This window comes from Amblyomma mixtum, chromosome 1 (genome assembly GCF_055824585.1).
Source record: "Amblyomma mixtum isolate Tamu chromosome 1, ASM5582458v1, whole genome shotgun sequence".
NCBI classification, from domain to species: Eukaryota; Metazoa; Arthropoda; class Arachnida; order Ixodida; family Ixodidae; genus Amblyomma; species Amblyomma mixtum.
This window is the reverse complement of record NC_143012.1, coordinates 289160550-289185740: the sequence shown is the minus strand read 5'-3', so window position 1 is coordinate 289185740 and position 25191 is coordinate 289160550. Positions and strand designations below refer to the sequence as shown.

At 51.3% G+C, this 25191-nt stretch overlaps 1 protein-coding gene across 1 annotated transcript in view; it reads left to right on the top strand.

The window, feature by feature from the left end:
• Nucleotides 1-23257, top strand: part of LOC149371995 (uncharacterized) — a 173097-nt gene extending 149840 nt beyond the window's left edge. The window contains exons 3-6 of the mRNA XM_089566348.1: nucleotides 11930-12222; nucleotides 13626-14078; nucleotides 14996-15246; nucleotides 21218-23257. Coding sequence (XP_089422474.1) covers nucleotides 12004-12222; nucleotides 13626-14078; nucleotides 14996-15246; nucleotides 21218-22100 — 1806 coding nt within the window. The 5' untranslated portion in view covers nucleotides 11930-12003 and the 3' untranslated portion in view covers nucleotides 22101-23257. The remainder of the gene's footprint in view (nucleotides 1-11929; nucleotides 12223-13625; nucleotides 14079-14995; nucleotides 15247-21217) is intronic.
• Nucleotides 23258-25191: the final 1934 nt, after the last annotated feature.

Genomic DNA, 25191 nt, shown 5'->3' with positions numbered 1-25191 from the left:
CAGTGAGTGTACCAGATAAGTAGCAGCTACTCCATTTACGTTTCATTTAAACATGATCGCACACCTGTAGGGTGGCTATACAGTAAGTCCCCGGAATCCACGAATAGCAGTCGCTGAATACAAACCCTTTTCAATAACTAAGTCGCGTACCGCGTTATTGAAAGCATCGCCTAAACTCGTTCACACTGTTTAACCGTCTCCCACAGCATAGCAGTTCAAGGATATAGATAAAACACCGAAGCGCTCGTTCGCCCCGCACTGCTTCGAGACGTAAAGTGCGCGATTGCATTGTAAGACAATGCCGGCAGCATTTCGCTCGCTCGCCTGCATCCGCGGTGCTTTTCCATTACGGTGGCCCGCGTGTCGGCGACACTGAGCCGGCGTGCATTCCCGGCAGCCGCCTGCAGTCCGTGACAGCGGCGGCAGCTGTGTGGTCGCGCTTCAGAGGCCAGAGCTGCTGGCTGGGCTGTCATTTTTTTCTTGCACATTGCCTTCTTCTTTGTTCGCGCACTTTGGGTCCCAAGTGTGTGTGACAGGTAGCGACCCACCCCTTCTCGGAAAAGGGGGGGGGGATGGCACAACGGGTCTGTTCCGCGCCACTGCGCCGCCGGGGAGGGGGCGAGGGTTAATAAATCTGGGCCACGACTGCATCGTGCGAAGAAAGGACAGGGGCATTGGAATAACTGCTCCGATTTGTTTGCGACACTATGCGGAAGCGAGGGCGGCGCCGCAGTCAGGTGCGCGCGAGTGGGACGGGCGTCGCGGTAGTATGACACGCAAGCCGGAAGTGGGACTCGAACGACGCGTCGGCCCGCGTCCTGCGAAAGTTTGACTCAGTCGAGGCACTGAAACGCGATGAAGAAACGGTAGCAACAACGAAACCTGGGTTCCGGCTGAAGCGTTTTTGTTTCTGCGCTTTTGTAACTGGCGCGCGTGCGCGTCGTATTGTTTTTCGGCGCAGTCTGCGTTGTTCTTTCGTTACTTCTCTGTCGAGCGTGCAATGGTTCGGTAAGGAGGAGAAATGGGATCGGGATGGTTGCGAACCTGTATACTAGTTGGTTAATAGCAGCCTCTTTGCAGGAGGCAGTCGAGCCTCGCGCTGCGTAAGGAGATAGTCAAGGTCGGTACGGCTTGTTGACTAGATTGACGTTCCGTTTGTTCGCCTAGTGTAACTTCTTCTGAAAGCGGAATATGGAGGTAGGCTCGGTTAGGTTGAGCGGGGCCAAAGTGAATCATTATCTTATAAAGTGAGCTGGGAAGCACCAATAAAAATAGTGCTTCGCGTTCATCAGCAGCCTAGCTACGTTTACTGCAGGACAAAGGCCCCTGCCTCGTCTCTCCAATTAATCCTGTCGTGTCTCAGCTGAGGCCACTTTATCTCCCCGTACTTCCTAATCTCACCCGCCCACCTAGCCTTCCTACGCTTACCTTCTCCTGGAATCCGCTCCGTTACCCTTAACGACCATTAGTTGTCTTGCATTCGCATTATACGCCCTGTCCATGTTCATTTCGTCCGCTTGGTTTCTACTAGGTTGTCATGAACTCGCGCTTATTCCCTGACCCATTCTGCTCCCTTCCTGTCCCTTAACGTTACTATCATGGACCTTTCCATAGCTCGCTGTGTCGTCCTCCGTTTAGGTTCAACCCTTTCTAGTTAGCCTCCAGTAGGTGATTGCTGGAAAGGTACAGTAGTTATGCACTTTCCTCTTGAGGGATACTGGCAAACTCCCAGTGATGATTGAGCTTAGAGTTCCTGCCAAATTCACTACACTCTATTCAAATTCTCATATTTGAGTAGAGTAGCCTTTATAAACGGAGCAGGCACCAAGACCTATTCACGGGAGAGAGGGAGTAGGAACAGAGAGGTCACATTTGGAGGCCAGATCATGCCTCACGTGAAAACTCTCAGAGGGTCGGGCCCAAGCGTCTATGCTCGGACCCTCTCATGGTCCGAATCTGCAGTTACTACCTGCCCCAAGTAAAAGTATTCGACGCTTTGCTGCCTATTGTAAACTGCAGTTCTTTTCCGAAGCTGGTGAACATTTCTTGAGTTTTCAGCTTATTGGTTCTTAGACCCGCCGTCCTGCTTCGCTTGTCTAGGACCTTGATCATGGTTTGCCATTCGTCCCCTGATTACTATAGCAAGGCGATATCATCAGGGAACCGTAGATAGCTAAGGTATTTTCCATTCAATTTTATATCTCAATTATTCTGTTATTTTCTCTGAATGCCTCCTGTAAACATGCGATGAATACTACGAAGAGATCGTGCCTCCTTGCCTGACGCCTTTGCTGATCTGTACTTTGTCGCTTTCCATGCGATGGACAGTGGTCGCTGTGCAACTGCTACAGATATTTTGCAGAACACATAACATCTAATAATGCCGACTGACAAAAACTGCAGATGCTGCAGAACGAGGAAAGCAAAACAAAAAACGATGACATATCGGAACTAATCAAGCTTCAGGACGGGCATCCTCGGCTGTGCTGTTCCTTCTTGGATCCTAAACGCACGAAAGTCAACATCGAAGCAATAAAAAGCACGCCGATATACTAAAGCAAAACGAGATCGCTGGATGAAGAAAACCAGGGAAGTAGTATAAAACGCGAATTTCCCCCTAGCATTGTTTTTGGGTAAAGTCATTTCTTTCTCGCATGAAAGATTGCGGTTGCCACTGATAACGCTGTTACGGGCGACCATACTTGTTATACGACTGCAAATACAACGACGCCTGCTTTGATGTAGAGGTTCGGATTTAGGGCTTTCCTCGTGTTATCAGGCTTGAGCTCCGAGTGGCACAGGCCCTGACGCTTCGTGGATATCTGTAGAGGGCCAACGGCAAAACTGGAATGGTGCTCTGGTTTCTTTTATAAAAGATGGCTTCCAGGTTTTTTTGGTTGTTCTCTTGACAGGCCCAACTCTCCTTGCAGGATATTGAAGGGGCGTGGAGGCTCAATACGTCTTAGTCCGGCCAAGGAAAGCAGAAATAATAAAGGCGCGCACGTCGGATGTTCCACGGAGTTCCCCGCCCAGGTTCACTCACTGTTGTTTTCAAGCCGGCGGCAGATGTAGAGAGGTAAAGTCGGGGTGGGAGAGGAGGGCCAAGACATCCATTCTCCTCGGGAGAGTTCGCGCGCTGTGCGAGGCTTCGTGTATCAAAAGAGGAGACCGGCCGTTATGGCTGGCGCCGATGGCGGCATCCCACGCTTTGCCGTTATAAGTATTTCATTGCTTTCTTTCTTTTTTGCTTTTCCGCAGTTCGTGGCTTCGATTTTCGATACCCCACGCCCCCTCATTTCACCTCACGCGTCTGAAGATTCTGAAAACGAACCCGCCTGATATTTTGCGTTATTTTCCTCCCTTTATTGGTTTTATTGCTGAATTCTTCAAACTTTGATATCTTACGGCTTTTTTCGCTATTTCTGGTTTGCTCTTATTTTATGAAATTCCTCCTGTCTGAAAAAGTAAGATTAGTTTGGAACTTTCGCACTTTATTTCTTTTCTTAGGTAGCAAACTGCTCGTCGTGCTTCTGAAACACACTCTAGACAGGCCTTGGACATTGGAGTGCAGGGTACTGGTGTACAGGATTTTTCAGCGTGGACGTTCCGGCGCACAGGGACGTCAAAATACTAAATTTCAAGATGCATGCCTTGCTACAAAAAATATTGTTTGCTGGAAGCTAGGAGTACCTTGAACGCAGCAATACGTAGATGCCGAGTCCGCAAATTATTCGCTCAGTTTCACCCCCTTTTCAGTCATCTTGACCGGAAAGGAAGAAAGGTTAAGCCAGCTTTTGTTGTTATGGTTTTGTTATTACGGCTTCGTATTAAGAATTGCTCGTGACTGGCCAGTCCGTGAGCGATCCTTACTTCAGTATTTGTGATCGGTTAGCGAAGGAGTTAATCACCGTGCCCTTCATGCCAATGCCTCCAAAGATGTTGCGATTGATCAGTGGGAAAGTACTGACCGATCACGAACCGATCTTGCGTACAAGCTGTTTCTTGAATCTGGACATATCGAGTTCCGAAGATGTTGCAACCGAGTCTGAAGCTTGCGTACGTCGTGTCACGAAAGAGGTGTGCTCACTCCCACTGGCAAGATTGCTGACTTCAGTGGCGTTTTCTCGACGTGAAGTCGGCCAGCGTATACGGACGGCGACGTATCTGTCCTCGTGTCGAAGACACGTGCTCGGTCCTTTTCCTGCGTGGCAGCAGGTCGATTCTTCGGGGAGGGCGTCAGCCGCCGCGCCGCGGTCGAGAGGACCCCGGGGCCGAGGCCCGGCCTGCGCTCGATAGGAGATTGCGCCGATAACGCGCGCCGCGGGTGGAGGGAGGCAGGGCGGGACATTACGGAAGGGGGCGGCCGTCGGTCGATCCGCGGCGCTTATCCTCCGGCGGCGCGTTTCACCGTGGGCAGCGCTGCCGTGCGGCGAAGCCACCGCTCCGGGGTACTTCTCCCTTTAGCTCGAAGAGCAGCGGCGCTTGCACCTGATGCATGGCCCGCGCGGCGTAATTACCCGCGCTCTGTCTCGCTAGAAGCGAGCAGCGCTGTGGAAGCCGCAGCTTTCGTCAGCAAATCAGTTCCCTATCCCTCGTGGCTGCTCGCAGGGAAGGACGCGCTCTCCGATTGGCCGCCACCCGTGAGCTGTTCAGGCAGGAACTGTTCTTAAGAACCCTCGTTAGCGCCTACAAGGTCTAGCTTTTACAAGGCTGCACGTTCTGATGAAACAGAGCACGCCTTTCTTTTTTTTTTGCCTACTGTCCAGGTTATAGTAATCGGTTTTATCGAGTCGGTGTCGCAAGCACGCCTACGTGCGCCTCCTTTGTTCTCGCGCGATGGACGAGTCTCCTTCACAAAAGAAGGCCGAATTACGGGTTGCCGGCGTTGCGGTCGTCCTCACCGTCGGAAGTGGCCGTATAGCTATGCCTCGTAGCTCTCGCACATGAATTACTTTTGTCTGTGCTGTAGCTTCGCGGCTTAACTCCTCTTCCTCTACGCACAAAGGTCACTGCCACGCTGGAAATGTGGATCCGTTGCGTTATAATTCGCAGGCCGCCTGCCGTCGCTTCGTGCATTGTGCGGCGCTTATTTCCCTTGGCAAGTAATAAGGCGTTCAGAAGAGTACAACACGACGGGCTCTTTCAGAACCCGTCACTTCAGTGGATTAATTACCGCCTATATATCACCGCGATATCGCACTCGTGTCAGGGGTCGCGGTCGTGATTTTTATCTGGACACTTTCTTCCCACTCCTTACTCTATCGATCAATCCTCGTAATTACCGAGAATGACAAAGGGTTGGCTCATCTGATCCACCAACTGGGCCCAGGGTGGAATCGCCATCGGAGGCTCGTTTTCTCGTGCATCGCGAAGCGTCTTACTTTTGGGATTTGGCGTATTTGATGTGATGTCTTAGCTGGGCGACAAATCGATAGTTAGCGGGCAGCAGATCGATAGTTAGCACTGTTAAAATTTAATTGCGAGTGCAATAAATTTGGTGCTCCAAAGAGCGTGCGTAGCGGAGGCTTCTTAATGAAACAAACTTTATGACGGGAATATTTATCACGATGCTAAAAAGCGCAGAAAAACGACGGACAAGAAGAAAGGAAGACACAGGACGAGCGCTGTTATAGCTAGTACTATTCCTTAATAATAGCCTTCAAGTTATTACTGTATGCAATTATAATATTTATGAAATACAGAACACTCAGCAATAGGTTTCAGAGCTCGCAGATCATGCACATTTAATCCTGTTATAGGAATGCATGAAGACATTTCTGGAACCGCTTTAAACGCTTCCAGGTCCTAAACAGAGCTCCAAGAACTATAAAATAAAACCTGATGAAAAAGTGTGTGATCCTAAGTGTTGGATGATTTAGTTCAAAGTACTACACTCTTCAGTTGCAGCATCTCAGTCACACAGTTGCACGGCGAAGTGAATCCTGACACTTTGGGCTCGCAGGCGGGTCTGTCGCAGGCTATGCCCCTCTCGCCGGGAAGCGCGAAGGGCAGTCACCGTAGTCGAACGAACGAGGGAAAGACAGTAAACAAAGCATTGGAACGTGTGCAAACCCTGGACTCTCTGAGGGGAGCACTTGGAACACTCTCTCCTCCGTGCCGCTGAGCGCATGTCGACGTACTACGTTCACGCCAATATAAGTAACCCCTAATTCTGCAGGCTCAATGATGGTCTATTCGGGAGAATATTCTCTGCTTCAGGGAATTTGAGGGGTAAAATTTGGCGAAAAGGGAGATTTTTGGAGTTACAGGAAAGTTCAAGCGCTGAAATTCTCACTTTCTGAAAATTGCCAGAGTTTTCAAGCTGCTGAAGAGAAATAAGGCTTAAAAGAGGAAAATTGGGGTTTAACTGGGGGAATTTTTGGTTACGGCATGGAAGATCACTGTGCAGCTCACCCCATCATGCTCTACTTTCCGTTTCTTTTTTTTTTTTTTTGACGACTATATCTCTGGAATTCTAGAAGACGTACTTTCTTTCATCCTAAACAACCGTCGTCTCTCCTGTCTCCTCTTTGTTGGAAGAGAAAAAAAAAATAAAAAAAGTTTTCGACGGCAAAACTCGCGCTAGTACGGTAGTCGTCGGTCTTAGCAGATGCGGTCGGTCGGTCTTCGAGTCGTGACTGCAGGCTCCTCCACTCTTGACTGTGCGGCCTCCGTTTGCGCGGCGAACAACAGCGAAGGCTGCTGCTTCTCCCTTGTTTATTCTGGCGGCGAAAGGCCGCTGAAGCGCGACGCCCGTTGCCTGAAATGTCGCGCGCTCTCTCCGCGGGGGCCGTCGGTCTCGCCGAGGAGAAGTAGCCGGCTTTCTAAAGCACCGCCAACAACGGCAGCAACAGCAGCCTGGCGAGCGCTGGCGGGGTGTCCCAAGTCGAGAGCTTTCGCACCGAAGAGACCCGCCGTCGCTCGCTCAAGTGCTCACGCTTCAGTGGGCAGGACCCGCCGACTTTAATGGACTTGCCTGGTTGGACCGAGCCTTATTAGGCACTTCCTTCTCCGGCTCCCTTCTCCTCTGCACCGGCGACGGTGGCACCGCGCGGTGGCAGTCCGAAGTGATTTCCCTTTGTGCGAGGAAAAGAAAGGACTCAGCCGCTTCTCGCGCGATTGCGTCACGGAGTGTGCGTACAGCGGCGCGCTCACCTATGCCGTGTAGAGAAACGTCGCCTTCGGGAAATGAGGGGCGAGACGTGAGCTATCTCGACGAGGGCGCGCCGATGAAAAAAAAAGGCTCCTGCTCTGCGGCTCGTTCTTGTGCTGCCATGGAGCATTACCACGCGCCTGTCAGGTTTTACGCCGGGTGTGAAATTTGAAGAACGTGTGCATTGCTATCTTCACCTTTACATTTAAGCTGCACTCTATATTTTTGTCTCCTAGTTTTGAAAGAATTAAGTCGCCGCTCTTCGTTGCTGCAACGTTCCTTGTCGGGGATTAACACGCAGAAAAGCGGCGCGGATAAGAGCGAACAGTGAGCTCAGGCATGAGTGGAAACTGTCTGAGCGAAACGGAGCGCTCAGACGTAATTTACTCAAACGAAGTATTTTTTTTTCATTCTTTATTTTTCGCGATCAAGTAAGCTTTTGTTCGGTTCCGACACTTTTTTTTTTCTGTCAGAGAAAATAAATCGCGTTCTCGCTTCCTTTTTTTTTCTTAAGCCAGACATGTCAGCTGGTGGTCTTCATTGCTAACCATGTACGCAGACGAGCGCAAAAATTGCCGCTTTCTCGTTGGTTCCCAAAACGTAATTACCCAATGCCGGTCTTGGAGTTTTCTTCGTTTCCTCCCTCTTTGTTTTTCAACATAATTCGACACGAAATAGTCTCAGAGCGTATTGCGAAAGGCTTAAGTGCCTGATGAAGCCATTTCGATCTTACTTCATAACTTGAGTTTGCTACCTTTTTTTTCTTTCTTACCATAACCTCATCTTACCATTTACAGCCTTTCCTTGTGTCAAACGAGATCGACAGCAAAAGCTGACCTGAATAAAGTTTGAGATCAGTGCTGATGTATTTATTCACATGCAGATATGAGCTGCTTGAAAGTCTTGCAATTAAATCTCGATCCAGCGAAGTCTTAAGACCCTGAGGAGATGTGCGGTAAATAGCGAAGTTTACTACATCAAATTATTCGCCAAAAAGCACCTCGAGCTTTGCCTGTGCGACTTAAAGAGGCAGCTTGCTTAAACACATGATTCATCTGCCATCTGCGCCTGCAATTATTGATCTGCCATCTTGGGTTCTTTTTTTGAGCATAACAAGTATCTACACGAGGTCGATCGAAGCGAGCGGAACTAGAAAATAATTTCGCACCGTTTTAAGAAATACAATTTGGCGGGGCCTTTCTCCGTTGTCTTTCTTTAGTAAACCCTGAATAAACCTCAACGAAGAGTATGAATTCATTCTGTTCCTGTGACACATTTAGCATACCATGTACCGTGCTACCTTTACTGTTGCCTAAATAAAGGAATAATGGAAGCTCGGCCACCACCAGTGAGCACGCGCTGATTGGCCCCGATGCGGTAGGCGCGCGCGCAGCTGCCGGGTACCTGGCGCCATCTGTCGCCTTCAAGGCGATCTGCGTGTGCGCGCTGGCGACGCGCCGGTTCCCTGTACTCCGGTAACGGTAGCACGCTACACGGTATGCTAAATGAGTCTATTGAATCCTGTAAATATCTATTCGATAATCCCGCTTTTTTTTGTTCCTTTGTTTTCCGCATACGAACGTGCGCACCTGTTGACACCATGTTGCACTTTAATTTTTTTTAAAAAAAGAGAATAAACGTTCGTTTAATGGAGAGCATTAATAAGGACATTCAAGGCAAGATTGTACTTTGTTGCAAAGTTTTCGTCGGCGTTAGTCGTCGTTGCGCAGTAACAGCGATTAGTCCGTCGGTTATGGGAGGCAGAAACAGCAGCCGCCGTGTGAGGTTTGAATGGGCGATTCGCTCCTCTTGTAATGACACTATCGAGGAAAACTTGATTACGAGAACCTAATCACCTGCCCCATCATTAGCCGTGCTTTCTATAGCCGCCATCTCGCAGTGTGCTGGCGAAGTCCGCACTACTGCTTCGCAGCTTACTTTTCCTTTGCTCCCCCCCATTCCCCGAGGCAGGCACACTCATTCTGCCTATCTATTTGGTTTGTTGTTGCTAATGCGATCTGCGGCGTTGTGTGGCCTCAAAAGAGGCTCTGCACGAAGCGAGGTACCAATTTAAAGCGAGCATAATAATATTTTTGCGTCCGTTAGGTACGGTGTTACAGAAAGACTCAAACGGAAGCAGAAATGCGACAAAGCACAAGTAATGACTGGCACGAGCGTCTCGGAGATGAAACCTCACACTGTCGAAAAATGCATAATGGTTTTCAATTCGTGATTGCAGCAAAATAATTATGCGCAAAGAGTGCGCAGACAGCGAGCAGACTACCGCGACAAATTGCCCTTCATATCCTATTCTTAATACCGATGGTCATAACGCCACGAAGCGGAAACACAATCCAAACAGGAGTTATAGTATGTGTCAAAGTCGCGCGAAGCAAAGTGTCCGGTAGATTTGTCTTTCTATGGCCGCGCAGCGTCCTAATGCTAGTGCCGTTTCGCTAGCCGAGTCATGGCGCTGAAATTAGAGAAAAGTAAACTTTAGCACGCGTCTGAAGGGCGGGAACAATGCGCATAATGACCGGAATGGTTTAGGAGGCGAAGGAGATTCTCTGTCGCATACGAACTTTGTTGCACGAAAATGTGCACCTGCTGACACACATTAGAGTTTAAAGGGGACAAATGTTTGGCGCTTTAGCCGCACTGACCCCAAGTTTTCGCAAACTTGGCTCCTTCTGTAATTTAAAGTGCTAAAAATAGTAACATTCTCGGCAGCGCGAGTATGAAAGGATTCGCACGCAAACTGGACTTGCAAATAACGGAAACTAGAAACGCACTAAAAGTTCGCGGCTGCCTTTTTGAGAGTGCCTTCGCAGCACGATTAGCGCGCAAAAGTAGCCCGGATATGAAACGCGGCTGCAGTTACACGAGGGCTCTCGGAATACTCTTTACTGCTTTGCTGCACTTTGGACCCTCGACAAATGCGTGAACCGCCGACGCAGATTGCACACCGCAAGGACAGCGATTTAGACCTAGCTAGAGTGCGTTGGGCGGGAGGGGGTGTACAGTAGAACAGCCGCGAATGCTGGGGTCGCGTCTGCCTCCATTGTTCGCGCTCCGTGCACAGCTCGGACACACGCAAGCGAGCACGCACGCACGAACGTGTGCGAGCGCTGTGGTTCTGGACCGGAGCGCGTTCTCGCGGCCGGCGGTGGGTTCAAACTCTTATCACCGCTTAATTTGGAGGCCAGCCGCAGTTAGGCCAGCCCCGCGTGCGGGCTGCGTTTAATTAGAGGCCTCCCCCACCGCCTTCCGGAGGAGGCTTATCTGCTGCACCGCGGGCCAGCGCGCAGCAAGGCGGAGAGGAGCGTCTCCCACCACTGCGGTCGCCGCCGCGCACCGGCGTCGTCGACGCTCGCGTCGGCCGTGATAGCGCCACTACGGTATAGTGCTCTACCGCGCGGCCAGTCTGACGCCAGCGGCGCCGAAAAACCACCGGCCGCGCCGCCCTCTCTTTCGCCCCGTCGACTCCCACGCGCTGTGCTCCCATGCGTCTACTGCGGCGGACGCCAACAGGCCGCCTTCGTTTCCCCTAGTGAGCGATTGCCATTGTGTGTCACGGGCGCAAAAAGGCTTCTCTTCCTCCACCCAACCCCGTGGCCTTCGCCCGGCGTGCGACGATCTCCGTTCTTCCCACACGCCCCCCTCACTTCCTCGCGTGGCCTGGAATCTTGCTGCTTGCTTCTGGGCTGACGCCACTGCGAGCGCCACGCCGGCCGACGCCGCGCTGCGGTGATTTCGATTGACAGCGAGATAGGCGCCTTTCACGGGCGCGCTCGGCTTTGTACGTGTATGCCATGGCGCCGTGGTGGACGGGCGTTTTGCGCGATAATATAAACGACGTGTCCGGCCGTTGACGGGTCAATAAAGCAAAATGTCGATCCGTGTACGCGGCTCGTCTCTGAGTCAAAAGTAGCGCCTGGGAGGACTGAATTTTAATAAACGATTAAGCACTCGACAAGAACGCGTTACAGAGACAAAGAGTGCGTAGTGAGGACGAGGGCTAAAGTGGTTGGTCGTACGTACGTACCAGTCTTGGGGCATCCGGGCCGCAAAGAAATCGCGTATCATTTATTTGTTGTGCTGTGTAAGTTGTAAAAACCTCTCGCCAAATGTGCAATTTTTGAGCAAGGGGAGTGTCGCATGTTCTGAAGCCTTGGCCCCTGGACAGAAACGTGGCTGAGTTGTTCACAAAATGCAGAGCGTAAGCGATAGATGCTTAATAAGCAGACCTTTTAGTAATACATTGTTCAGGGCTAACTTAGGTTCCCTTTTATAACAGTCAAGACTGCAATCTGAGCCGCGCACGTGGGCACAAAGTTCAGGCTTTCCACCCGCCTCTTGTAGATGTTCATGCTGCTAAGAACTGCATCTTTTCTAATCTATATCTACCAAGGTACATCAGTTCACGTCGCTTGAAAAAGATGATAGCGTACGTGAGGAAGGATTAGGATGTGCGCATGGATGTAGAGGGCTTTAGCTTGTGTTTCACTTTGGGGTAATCATTACACTCCAAGCAGAAAGGAGTACAAAGGGCGCAAGCTGTCCTCTAGCGCTCTCCCTTTTGTAAAAAGGAGACAGCTAGAGGACAAATTACTCCCTGTTTACTACTATATAGGTGCATTCGTGTTTACAATGTATGCCTACATCTGGCTGCATCTGGGGGCGTCGCGTGCATTCCGCGTGAGGTGTGTGATTGGGAGAGTCCTCGCGAGCGCTCCCTGGAGTGTCCTCATCTCTGGGTGTCTTGCTGGCGCGCAGGTAGTCCTCTCCGGAGCCAGTCCGACTACGATGACGATGCTGGACCAACGGCAGCAGAGCTGCGCGAGCACGTGATGTCTCCGGCGGCTGCAGCCATGTGGTGCGCGGCGCTGGCGCTCCTGTGCGCCGCGGCGGCCGCGGGCCTCGAGTCACCGTCGGGCGGAACCGGCGGCGGAACGTCGGGCCACTGCCCCAGCGCGTGCACCTGCAAGTGGAAAGGAGGAAAGCACACCGCCGAGTGCGTCAGCCAGGGACTCTTCTCGGTGCCTGTGGGGCTGCCGCCAGGACTGCAGGTCGGTGTGCGCATCCTCGAGCCAAGCACTGTCCCTGGCAGGCCTTGCCTCCGAAGCCACTCCTGCTTAATACACGAGAACGAAGAAATGGCTGTTTCGGTGGCCGCTTAACCTATTCGCATGGAATTTGTTGCAAAACATACGGAAGGTTAATATGTTGCAAGTTTTGGGAGCTAGCATTGTGATTACCGTCCGAGGATTTTGCTCTTTGTCAGAGGGGGAGGGTCAGTATGGTCTAGCGCACAGCAGTTACAGCACAACCTTGTCTTTCAGCAATAAACACTGACCGTCATGATAAAGAGACAGGTTGTGCTTGTTTGCCGCACGCAAATTGACGTCCTTGATTCTTACTTCAACCCTCTTTCCACTTCGCATCACCCCTTCTCATTACCCCAGTGTGGGGTAGCCAACCGGGAACATATCTTCCGGCTTTTTCTTCATCGCCATCTATCTTGCTTTGCGCTCAGTCATTCAGAAAGAATTGGTCAAAATTACAGGGCACTTGCGTATTTTGTACAATTCTGGTAATGTATTGCTCTGTGACAGAAACATATTGAAATTGCATGATCTGCATGTTTAGTTCGTCTAAACGGGGCTAAACTAACATTTTCAGCGTGATTTCATTTTCTGCGATTATTTTGTGAACGGGACTACAAAATTCGCTTAACCGATGCAACCATTCCTCGTAAAGTACAATTGAAGGTGTTTTTTTTTTTTGCTTTAAAGCGATAACAGACCCGGTTTACATTTTGAAATTTGCCTCGTTCCGCAGCTGCCGAGTTGCAAAACTGTTGGCTGTAACTAATGAGCCCCGAGATTTTCGACAAACTTCTATCAAATATTTAAAACTTGAATTAAAATTCTACTTCCTACAAAGGCTGAAATTTGACTGTAGCTATGCGGACTTTTCTGCTGTGTGCAACGCACTCTGACTTGGAATGATCAGGCGTTGGACAAAATCCCATTTTGTGTTGGTACGGCATACGCGTTTGGCAGCAGAGGGTGGTTATTTGTGGAGTGCATGCATTTCGCTCGTCAGTGTTTTTCGAAGCGTGCAATCCTCTAACTCGCCTCGACCCCAGATCGAATCCTCTTCAGCTCCAGCACGGAAATAGGGCATGTTCAAAATTCCGCAAGGGCGCTTTCCCGCACAACTATGTTGCCAAAGACAAGATGAATGACCCCTATTGTGCATTTCAAGTCTATTTATTCATCTATTTACAATGGTGCTAGCCTCAATACGAGACCGTAGCAGGTGGGCACTCAGTACAATAAGAAGTTCAAAATATTAAACAATAATAAAGCAGTTAGGCTACGGTAAGTGGTAAAGTGCAACTGTCCTTCCTCACTTCGCCAAAGCAGCACGTAGCGCTCACGAGCCTGCCGCCCATCGCTTGCTGCAGGTGATCCACCTGGAGCGGAACAACTTCCACTCGCTGCCCGGCCGCACCTTCCAGGAGCGGGGCCTGGTCAACCTGCAGCGGGTGTTCCTCTCCCAGTGCCGGTTGGGGCGCGTGGCCCGCGACGCCTTCCAGCAGCTGACCAACCTGGTGGAGCTGGACCTCAGCTGGAACCTGCTCACGGCCGTGCCCAGCGCCGCGCTGCGGGGGGTGCCGCACCTGCGGCGGCTGCTGCTCGGGGGGAACCCCATCGCGCAGCTGGAGAACGCGAGCTTCGCCGGACTGCAGCACCTGACGTATCTGCACCTGGCCCGCTGCCAGCTGCGCTCCATCGAGCCCGGCGCCCTGGACGGGCTGCCGGCGCTCGAGTTCCTGCTGCTCGACCACAACCGGCTGGCGACGCTGCCCGCGCAGGCGGTGTCGCCGCTGCCGAGGCTCTCCACGCTGCACCTGCAGGTGCGCCACTTGGGGCGACTGTCGCTCGCTTATTATTATTAGTGGCTCTGTTATTATTAAAATAACTAATGAAGGAAAAGGTGTCGCTAGCCGCGGCTAGCGTGAGAAACAGGGCAGGGAGAGGAAAGGGAAATAAAGGGGAGTGATAGACACGAGCACTTTGCTCAGAAATCCGTGATTGCTCTCTAATTTCAGTTTTTGACACCGAGTACGCCCTGCTCAAGCGCGCTGCACAAGGGAGATGTGGGCTGTAGTTTCTTTCTGGCAGTTTATAAATTACGTTGACCATAGCCGCCCCTACTCGGCCTTTTTGCATACCGTAAGCGTACACATTGCTTTTTGAGTCTCCAACGCCGAACGCATGTCTTGCAGGGATAAACTGCACTGTGGTGCGCACTCTTCGCAGTAGTAGTGCGTCTTTCTTTCATTTTTAATTCTTTGATGTGTAAAAGGTACGAAATAATTTTGAATTTTTGAAAATATTAAATTATGAACGAAAACCGGGGAATCTCGTCCAGCGAGTTGCCGATGGCGCCATTTTTGTCAGCAAGCCATAATTATGGGCTTGTTACTTTATAATCAGTTACTACGAGAAGATACTGCTCTATGCAAGCACATAAACGTGCAGAACAAACACGACTCATATCGTGGCCAAAAAGAGAGACGTGCATGTACGCGTTGTATGTCTGCGCTCTCATCGTCATGCTGGTTTGTGTGCGACCTTAAGCCTGAATTCTTAATGATTAAGGAGAAGTTCATTTTTTCTGTACCAGGTGACGCCGTAATCTGTAAACTCTACTATTTTGGTCCACTCTGGCTGTTTTGTTTTTAAAACTGGAAACGCACGCGAGAGTATATGACCGAAGACCTCTGTCATTTTCTCACGTTGGTTTGCGTGGCGGCGCCGTGTCTCGCAGGGCAACCCGTGGCAGTGCGACTGCCGCCTGAGCAGCCTTCGGCGCTGGATGCGCACGCGCAACATCCCGCTGGGCGAGCCGCCGCGCTGCGCGGGGCCACCCCGGCTCGAGTCGGCCTCGTGGGACGAGCTCTCGCTGGAGCAGTTCGCCTGCCCGCCGCAGGTGCACGCCGACTCCCTGGTCAGCGTCCAAGAGGGCCGCAACGCCACGCTCGTGTGCCGCGTGCGCGCAGACCCGCCCGCCGTGCTCAGGTACGCACTCACGCGGCAGTCTGCGACAGCGTTCAGGCTGCGCATCCAACTCCGGCGCGACGCGCCCGCCACTCGCAGCTGCGCGCGCGTCCCCGTCAGGAACGCGGGGGCAGCCTGTCAGCTCCGGCAGCGTTGTGCGCGTCGTCATGCAGCGGCTGTTCGCTTTCTTCTTTAGCATCTATTGCGGCCAAAAGCGCACTACGGAAATTCGCTAGTACGCGAGTTTTTACGGGTTACTATCGGGATAGTAGTAGAAGACACTCGAGCGTTGGATTTAATTCGTTCGTCGTAAATAGCAATTTTGCGTTCAGTTTTTTCCTCCATGTCGTTTTAATCATACAGACACTTCAGAAACTTCTGAAAATTTCAAAAATCACGTTTTCTTTGGCGACATTTTGATGAACTACAGTTGGGGGTACGAGCATGCTCCGTCGGTTTTCAGCTCTGTGAAAACTACTCACGCGCTCCATCTATTGGTCTCCGCGCACAGAGATCTCAGAGGACAAACCATTCCGAAATCCAGCTTCCTTCCTCAAAAAATCTCTCTTATTATTATGGCGGCGCGGCACACCCTCGGAACAGAAGATGGGTGGAGTGATAGAGCCCTATTGCATGGCTTACGCCTTGCACTCAACTGGCGGGCTGCAGCTTGACACAGCTGTACTCTTTCAAACCCTTGTGGAGACTGCAAAGCACAGCTTAATCCCCTAATCCCTTTACTGCGACTACAATACACTGCAGGAACATGCAGGAAAGACAAGAAGCATTATTCTGACTCCAGGAGGGTTAAGCACTGCAGCCGTGATTTCCTCTTTCCGCAGTGAAAGCTGTCCATATGCGACGCAGCACGCGAGGTAACACGAACCCGCTACAGACTTTTCAACGCCGTCAGCTTGTGCTCACTTGCAGAACTTTCGCTGTAAAGCAAGAACTTGTGAGTTGGAGTATAAATCTTAACAGTGCAGGATTGTCAGGAGCTGGTTTTGGAAAGCATTTCACTGCGCTCGAAAACGGCAAGAGCGGCAAGCCGAAGGTGGAAGCGTATAGCGGGTGCAGGGTACCTATAAAAAGGAGTAAACAGTCCTCTAGCGCACTCCCCGTCAGGCACAGAGCAGTGATACCATCAGAGGGGTACTCTCTAAACACGGTTACGCCTACATGGAAGTAAAAAGGGAGTAAGATGTTTTCTGGCGCGCCCCATTTTATAAAAGGGTGTGTGCTAGAGGACAGGTTGCTCCCTTTTTGCTCGTTTTTGTTAAAGGTGCACTGAAGAGGAATCTGAACTCGTCTTTTTTGCCGCGGGAACTCAATCTGCACGTTCCGAGCATTCTTAGAAACTTCGATTTATTGCCCTGTGTGGCTGATTTTCCTAATTAAATCGAATTAACATCCGGCTCCCGCCTTTTTTTTTTTTTTTTGAATTCTCCCTCGTACGGACGGCGGAGTCGACCAACGCGTGGAGTGCCTTTCAGCCAGTCCCGTGGCGGCTTGCCGCTCTGCCATCGGCGGAGTAATATGTAGTAGTCCATAGAAGCAAATAGTCTGCGCGTATTTTTATTTCTGCGGGCTTATTTTGCGGCTATATTATCTGCGAATGAAACTATTTATTCATGGAAACCTAAAAATCAAAATAAAGCGAAAGCAAAGCCTCCACGGAGCTGGCTGCAAGACACTCCACGCGTTGGTCGACTCCGCCCACCGTACGAGGGAGAACTAAAAAAAAAAAAGCGGGAGCCGGACGTTTATTCGATTTAATTAGGAAAATCAGCCACACAGGGCAATAAATCGAAGTTTCTAAGAATGCTCAGAATGTGTAGATCGAGTTCCCGCGGCAAAAAGACGAGTTCAGATTCCTCTTCAGTGCGCCTTTAAGAGTGTAGCAGAAAATGGCGTCTTTCCCCAACCATTCCAAGCCACGTGAGCGCACTCTTTTTTAATGCAATGTCCCTGCACCCTATGTCCCTGTGCCCTTCGCCACCGTCACACGTTGCCCCGTGCAAGGTTGCACCTTGGCAGGTGGCAGTGTCAAGAACAAGGAATAGTCAGTTGCGACCTGCCACGGTTCGCAAGTGGCAAAGGGGAGAAAGGGAAGTCCCTCTCTCCATTTGAATGGTGTGTGTGGTCGTGCATGGCAGCTCTCAACGAGGTTCTTATGCTATCGCATTGTTCCAGCTGGGGTGGTTTGGTGTCCTGCAGGTTTTTTGGCGTCAAGGTGTGCTGCCAATTCCAGGCGTAGCTTTCACACTAACCGAGCGGTGATCGACGATGCGGGAACCGATCTGGTATCGCGAATGTACGGCGACATACTGGAGTGCCTCAGGGACACTAGGAAATGTTTCCCGGCCTACTCTCCGTGCTAAACTAAGCAGGGGGCAGTCAGTTCGCTGGAGGTAACTGCAGGCAAACACCTTCCCAAATCGCTTCATTCTTAATCAGATTCTCTCAAACATATACCGAGGCACATATCATTGCTGCAGAGACAGATCAGCACTATACCACGCAACATGGGGCTGTCAGAAAATTGGAGCTGTCTCACACATACACACTCCCACACCGGAGTAATGGGAGTCCTCGCTGTGCGGCGAAAGTTTGGATGCGGCAGTGTGCTGTGCTCAATCCTGTTAAAAACTAACATAACTGTCTTCGCCACAGTCGATACGGAGCGACAGTCTTGTACAGAAGCAGCAGAGAATGTGCCGTTGATAAATATCCTCTGTCGCGACAGCTTTCTGCTTTCCAGTTGGCAGGCAGCCAATAAAAATTATTCATCATAAGCCAACCGCGGTCCTTTCTCTCGAGGAATCGATCGTACCCTTTAATAGCACCGAAGTCACTCTGACCAGCGGCTCAAATTTACATTTTATTGATTTACACCTTATTGCTGAAATTATGGCTTTCCGACTCAGGAGCATCTTTTGGGCGCCATGAGAGCCTAATCTTATGTTGCGCAGTTCCATGCAGGCAACGAAGCAATAGTATAGCACGTTAGAAATCTGCTGATGATACTGTACCCTTCAGCATAAGAGTACCACAAACCCAGGTAAAATGAAATATTGGTAAACTGAATAAACTGCGGTCTGATCAATAGCAAGCGAGGCTTTGCTGATATCTATTTGCTTTGTTTCGCGTGATTCTTTTCGACATGATTACTGTTCATCCTTCTTCCTTTTAATATCTCTGAGCGATACAGCACAGTCTCCCTGCAAGCCTTGCTTCACTGCGGATAAAGCTTTTTCGGTTAGTGGTCTTTTTTACAAGTTAGAGGCACTAAACGCATGGTAAATAATCGCTGACAAACGCTAAAGGCGGATTGACACTGGCCAGTCGCAAACGTGGCGCGACTGATTTCGGGCAGTTATTTACGGTTTCAGAAGAACTAGGAAAGCGGGGAGAGAGCGTAGCAAATCGATTTCAACCTGTAGCGCGACCTCCGCGACTCGCCATTGTGAATCCGCCTTAAAGGACCATGCAAAGAATTCAAAGACGCTTGCAAATGTTAGAAGTGATGATCAGAAGCATTGACACGAAGTATGAGTCTTCGGAACTGAGCCGGCAATTTAGTATGATTTTTTAAAAATCGTGTTTTTTAAAATTCGCGGCCCTCTTGGGGTCTTCGTAGGGAGCCATTTTGAAACCAAAATCGGGAAAACAGACGTCACTAGTCCCATGAGGTCGGCAGACCACCACACGCTGTCATTCGCTCGAGCCGCGGCAGCTACGATGTCACGGGCATACTTCCGGTAGCGGTGAAAATCGTCTGCTCGAGCAGCCGCGCGACCCCGTCGGGCAAGCGCGAGCGAGGGCATTGCCTTCGCGCATGTGGTTTTAATTTACCTCTGCCGCCTCTTTGTGTCGCGAGTTCGGGAGCCACTCGCAGTGCCTTTTTCGACCGCCCAATATGAATATGCCTTGCTGTGTCGTCGACTGCAAACCCAGTGACTGGCGAGGTGTTGAACTCAGGCATGTTATTCCTAGAGACGTGCATGAGCGAGCAGCCTGGATGGAGCGCATCGGACTGCCAGCGTCGCACGCCCGCCGAAGACTCCGCGTTTGCGGTCGACACTTCGCACCTGACGCTTACTACTATAACCCAGCGCTCGTTCGACAGTCAGGCATGAATGTCAAGCACCTGAAGCTTCGACCGACGCGCGCCGCAATCCAAGAAAGCGCAGACCGGAGAGACGCTGCCGACGCGCGCTGCTCATCGGGAGTGCGACAACCGGAAGCCGTAAACCGAACGTCAGCGAATGACGTATTCATGGGCGGAGCCCAGTCCCGGAGCTGTTTTCTTTTTTTTTTTTTATGGTGCCCCGCGCGTATGAGTTGAGGGGGGAAAGGAGGAGCGTGATTTTTAATCGTCTATAACTTCGTTGTTATTGATGCTAGCTCAAAAATTCTTGCGCTGGGGTGACGAGTGATGGATTGCCTATCTTTACGTAATCTCAATATATTGCATACTCCCTTTAACACCCTAAAATAAAAGACGAGAAAAAGAACTAATACATCAACTCAGAAACATATTGTTGCTTGCATATCTCGAGCAACAGCACAACTTTCTTACTTTGCCGCTAAATGGGGAGCATTCTTCTCTTTAGTTTTATGTTCGTCTGCGGCACGGTTCTTCTAAGTCAGAGTTCCTCTACGCTGGAGCGAATAGTCGTGCGGTTCTAACTGAAAAAAAGAAAAGAAAAAAAGGCAGTCAAATGCATATAATAGCGAAGGCGAAATTTCTCACAAACGCGAATTCCGCGTAGAAACAATAGGGAGGCCTGAAATTATATGCGCCAGATAATGACTTAGTCGAGCGTAACTTAATTTGTGCCATAAGAGCAGACTTCGTCTCTGTCTGAGCAGGGCTGCCTTCAAGGGCCTCACGAAAAATGAATAGGCTCTAACGAAACAGCGAGGTCTGCTGCAATCGTCGGCGCATTGCAAAAGTGGCAATGAAATCCACTTCTGGGCTATTTATACCACTTTTATAGCGATTCCCCTCTCTTTCCTTCCATTGTCCGCGAGGCATTTCTCTAATCTAATGTAGAGGACTGTAGGTACATTATTCTTTGTAGAGTACGCCTTCTCGTTTCGTGGGTCTCTTTCTTTTATTCTTTTATGTATTTCGATTTCGAGCAGACTGTTTCGCTGAAAATTCATAGAAAGGAGAGACAATTGAGGCGAATCCCGGGCACTGACCCAGACTGATGATGAATCGACATTTCGGACGCACTCATACACTACCTGGGACAAGATCGCTATCATATCAGAAAGAAAAAAAAAAAACGTCTCATCCCAACTGCGACTCGAATAACTATTCATCCAATCGACGCCCAGCTACGATGATCCGCCCAGAAGGGATCATGCCGGTCGTTTAAGCGTGCTCACATTGTCATGTGTTGCGTACATACTAAGTAGGGACGATATCTTGTCCTACTCAGTGAACAAAAAGGAACCCGTGCATGGTTCCAAAACGTCGATCCATCTTCGGATTTGGTCGGCGACCTTGATTCATCTCAATCTATGCCTGAGCGGACGAACTTTCGCCTAACCCTTGATTATGTTAACAGGAGACATTTACTCTGTAAGTATTTGGAGAGAGTAACAAGGAGAGGAGGAGGGAGAGGAGGGGGGGGGTGAAAGGATTAGAGCTTATTACGTTCCACCGGTGGTGAAAGAGTAGGAAGTAAACGACAGACGGGAGAGAGGAAACGGAGGCACTAGAGCCATGCTAGCACACAAGGACGCCGAGGTAAGCTTGATCTTGCAAACAGTCATGTTCTGCTTATCTAGAGGAAGCATCGGATGTTAGTAGCAGGAAAGAAAATAAACTGGTCTTTCTACACTAGTTTCAAGAGCCTTCAGTCAAGAGCGGAAAACACCAGAGAAACTGTGTTTAACTTTTTTTTTTTCTCAGAACGCGAATGCTGATGAAACGTGCCTGACGTGTACACCGCACGCTGTTGGTCGTCTCTGACAGGTGGGAGGCAGCCGACTGGGCCGTCGGCGCTTGGAACTCGACGAGCGGCGGAGTGGGCCCAGACCTGGACCCGACCCGCTTCCAGGTTCAGCGCGAGCAGAGCGGGCCGTTCCAGCTGAGCTGGCTGTCCGTGGCGCACGCGGGCCCCTACGACGCTGGTGTGTACATCTGCGTCGCCGAGAACCGCGCCGGACTCCGGGCCGCCAACACGACGCTGGCCGTGGTGCAGGCGCCGCCGGCCGCTGGCGGCCTCTCGCGGACTCACAAGATCATCATAGTGCTCGCCAGCTTCCTGGCGCTCGTCATACTAGCTCTGCTGCTGTGCTTCGTCGTGGCTCGGCAGAGGGCGCTGGCTGCTTCCAGGGCCAAGTTTCCCGGAATGCTCAAGCAGCTGGCACGCAAGGCAGACCTGGTGGAAGTGGCCACTCCGAGCGACACCAAGGCGGCGCAGCTGGCTGCCATGCAGCGCTCGCCGCACGACGGCTCGGCGCAGTCGCCCACGGACCCCGTCGACCGGACGACGCCGGACATTGTGCACGGCAAGAGCGGCGCGGAGCTGGACTACTCGAGGCAGCCCAATGGGTACGGGCCGGTGGGCAACGGCTACGTCAATCCCGCCGATCCCTGCTACGGCCAGTACGCGCTCCGCGACCGGTACCTCGAAGAACCTCCAGAACCACCGCACAGACACGGCCTCTACTCTCCCCCCGAGCCCCCGGCGGCGGCGCAGTGGAGGGTCGTCGAACCCACGGCCTCCTGGAAGAGGAATCCAAGTGCGGCCGTAGGGCCTCCCGTGGCGGCCTGCATGGCCGTCGGCGGAGAGACCCGCTACTCTCCCGATGAAGGCTACGGCGAAGGCAACTACGAAGGCACCGAGGTGTGATCGCAGTGCTGGAGTCGCATAGGATTAACTTGACAGCTACCAACAATGCCGGGAAGTGGCTCTTAACGGGGACGGAGGAGTCGACAGTGGAGAAGACTCGCGATTTAGGTCTTCGGTACCATCCTGAAGGAAGAAGAGCCTTCGCATGAGTGGAACGGGGCGCTGGAAGAGCGCAGCGTTTCATGCTTGATGCGTGTCGGCATCGCTGCTCACCGGACCAGACGCCGGCCCTCTAAGGCTGAGTCGGATGAAGTGAGCCACCTGGCGAACATTTTGTAACAACGAACTCCTGCCAAATGGTGTAAAGGTCTATTTTCAGTACGCGGTAAAAAAGGACAGCGCAACCGTGGTCGGAAGTAGCTCTCTGTCGAACTGTACGACGGAGGCCCAGTTGTGCGCGAGCACTGGCTCTGCAGTGAGCCGGAGTGGAAAGCGTCCCGAGCAAGAACTGTTCGCGAAATGCTTGTACAGCTTTTTCGTTCTAGTGGAATTCGCAGTTCCCTGTGTTCGTTTCCTTGCCCTCTGTTCCTTTCGTTCACCCGCGCAAGTGCGAGTCAGCGAGTAGCGGAATATGTATGACCTTTGTGCCCACTCGTAAGCGCTTTTGTCTACTGCGAAGAAAGCGTTGTTTTGTGAGTTTGCAACGAATTCTCAGTTAAAAGCGGCTGATACTTGAAAAAACAAGAAAAAACTTACTGACTCCTATAAATGTGTGTTCTAGACAAATGCTGGTTCCGTCACAAACCCGCACCTTTTGGGTCGCTGATCTGGTTCCTAAGAGATTGTCCACACGCCCACTACAGATAAAAGCGGAGAGCTATGCTTGGACCGCTGCGTACACAGCGCTTGCCCGTCCACAAAGTGCCACTGAGGCGTATGCAGACTGTGGCTGCTGTGAGCATAAGTAAACCTGAACAAAGTGGCGACAAGCTGAACAACCCTGTGGCGCCTCGACACTAGTCGTGTCGAGTGAAGATGTTTGTTTTAGTGTCCAAGAGAACATTGCAGTGAACCCTTATACATACACATAAACATATAAATATATTACACGCGTGTGCGGATATGCGCCCTTGTACATATTTATTACCAAATGTTTGTCGTGACAGTGAAACCTCCGAAGGCCGCAAATGAATGCCAATAAAGCTGTTGTGCGAGGCCGCCGTTGTCTTGTGTAATCTGCAGTATAGAAGTGAGTACTTAACCTGTCAGCTCCAAGGTGCAGGCAGCGGGGGGGAGGGGGGGGGGGGGGTCGTCTGTGATGACTGAAAGTTTTCTCAAGTTCGGCCGCCCACAGAAGAACTCTGCATTACTTCGAGAAACCAGTTATGTGGAGAAGATGGTAGAAATCCTATTGGGTAAGCTTCCACATGTGTATATACTAGATAACTCCAACTGCATCGTGAGCTGATAATTGAAAACTACTGTGTGATTCGCTGCATGAAATACCCTCCAGTTCGTGCTTGCAATAACAACCACACACACACACAAAAAACGCAGAGTGCGTTAAGCTGTGTGCAATTTGAGAATCAGCGACATCTGTTGAGGTACTACTCTCCTTTCTCCTGCACGGTGGCCACTCTTCGAGTTCTTCCCGTGGCAGCTCCACCCTATGGTTGCGCAGTCCTCCGCACTCGCCGTACCCTCCTCCTTCCACGCTAACAACAATCCGGTGACGCACTCCGCTCTCGCAAACTCGAGAGGGGTTACCGTCATGCGTAACTGGAGGGTGGTAACCACCCTCTAGTTACGCCTGACAGGCACCATTCCTGATAGTCATCATACCCTCCTCCTCCCACGGTAACCGCCCTCTGGTCGCGCACTCCTTCGTTCACGTCATGCCCTGCTCCTTCCACCCTCCAGGTGGTTTCCATGGCTACCACCCACAGGCTACGCCGACTACTACTACTACTACACTTGCACCTACGCGAAACCCAGGAACGGGTGGTGGTGGTGAAAACTTTTATATTGTGAAAAAGAGTTTGGGAGCCACAGAGTGGCCCCGCTACATGGTCGGAGTCCCTAGTCCGGGACACCGCATGACGAGGCCCCGTCTCTCGCCCGTTTCACCAGAGCCCTTTGGGACTCAAGCGAGGAGCAGTTGAGGAGGGCAGTCTCCCATGCCTCTCTGGAAGGGGTAGGGGAAGGGGGGAGGTGGGGATTTTGAGTACATGCCCACACCATGTGGAAGATATCACAGGTCTCCCCACAGTGTGGGCATCGCCCATCCGTGTTAGGATCGTAATGTTTTATTATTGCAGGACGGAGTAGAGTACCTGTCTGCAGGCGCCTTAAAGTTCGCTCCTCCGTCTTACTCAACCCTTTTGCAGGGGCCGGGAAAAGGCGGTGGTTGTCGCTATAATGTGTTAATATTTTCCTGAATCGCAGCAGCGGCTGGTTAGTCTCCGAGCCAGAAGAGCTGGGATGAGGAGCCCGGTGAGTAAGCGCTCGGGCAGCCGCGTCAGCGGCCTCATTACCTCGTAAGCCCTGGTGGCCAGGAGCCCAAATGATTCGTTTGGGTGTTGGATCAGTGGCAGTCCGTCGTAGAATACAAGCAGCTAAGGGGGAGATCTCCCCTGCCAAGTAATGTTCACATGCTTTTCGGGAGTCCGTGATGATTATTCTCGAATTGGCGTGGGCGGCAGCAAGCGCTATCGCTACTTCCTCGGCCCGCATTGAATTCGGGGCACGAAAAGAGAGTCCATCGACGTGCATTTCCTGGTGAACGACAGCGGCCGAGTAAAATCCCGTGGGCGATGGCCCTGCTACGCCTACATAGGCTAACAGCTCCCGCTGTCAAACACATACACACCATCTCCCGAGTAATGATTATTTCATGCGAGTAGGTAGGCGCAACTAATCAAAATTTGTGAAAGGTAATTTCGCCGACACTTGCAAAAACACATATATTTGCTTCTGCTGTACCGGACAACACGTGGTGATAAGTGTAGAACCTGTAGAACAGCTCGTCTCCGTCGCGGTGGCTGAGCGGTTATGGCGCTCTTCTAGTGAGCATGATGAGGTCGCGGCTTCAAACTTGGCTTAGACGGTCGGATTTCGACGGATGTGAAAAGGAAAAACGCTCCTACCGAGA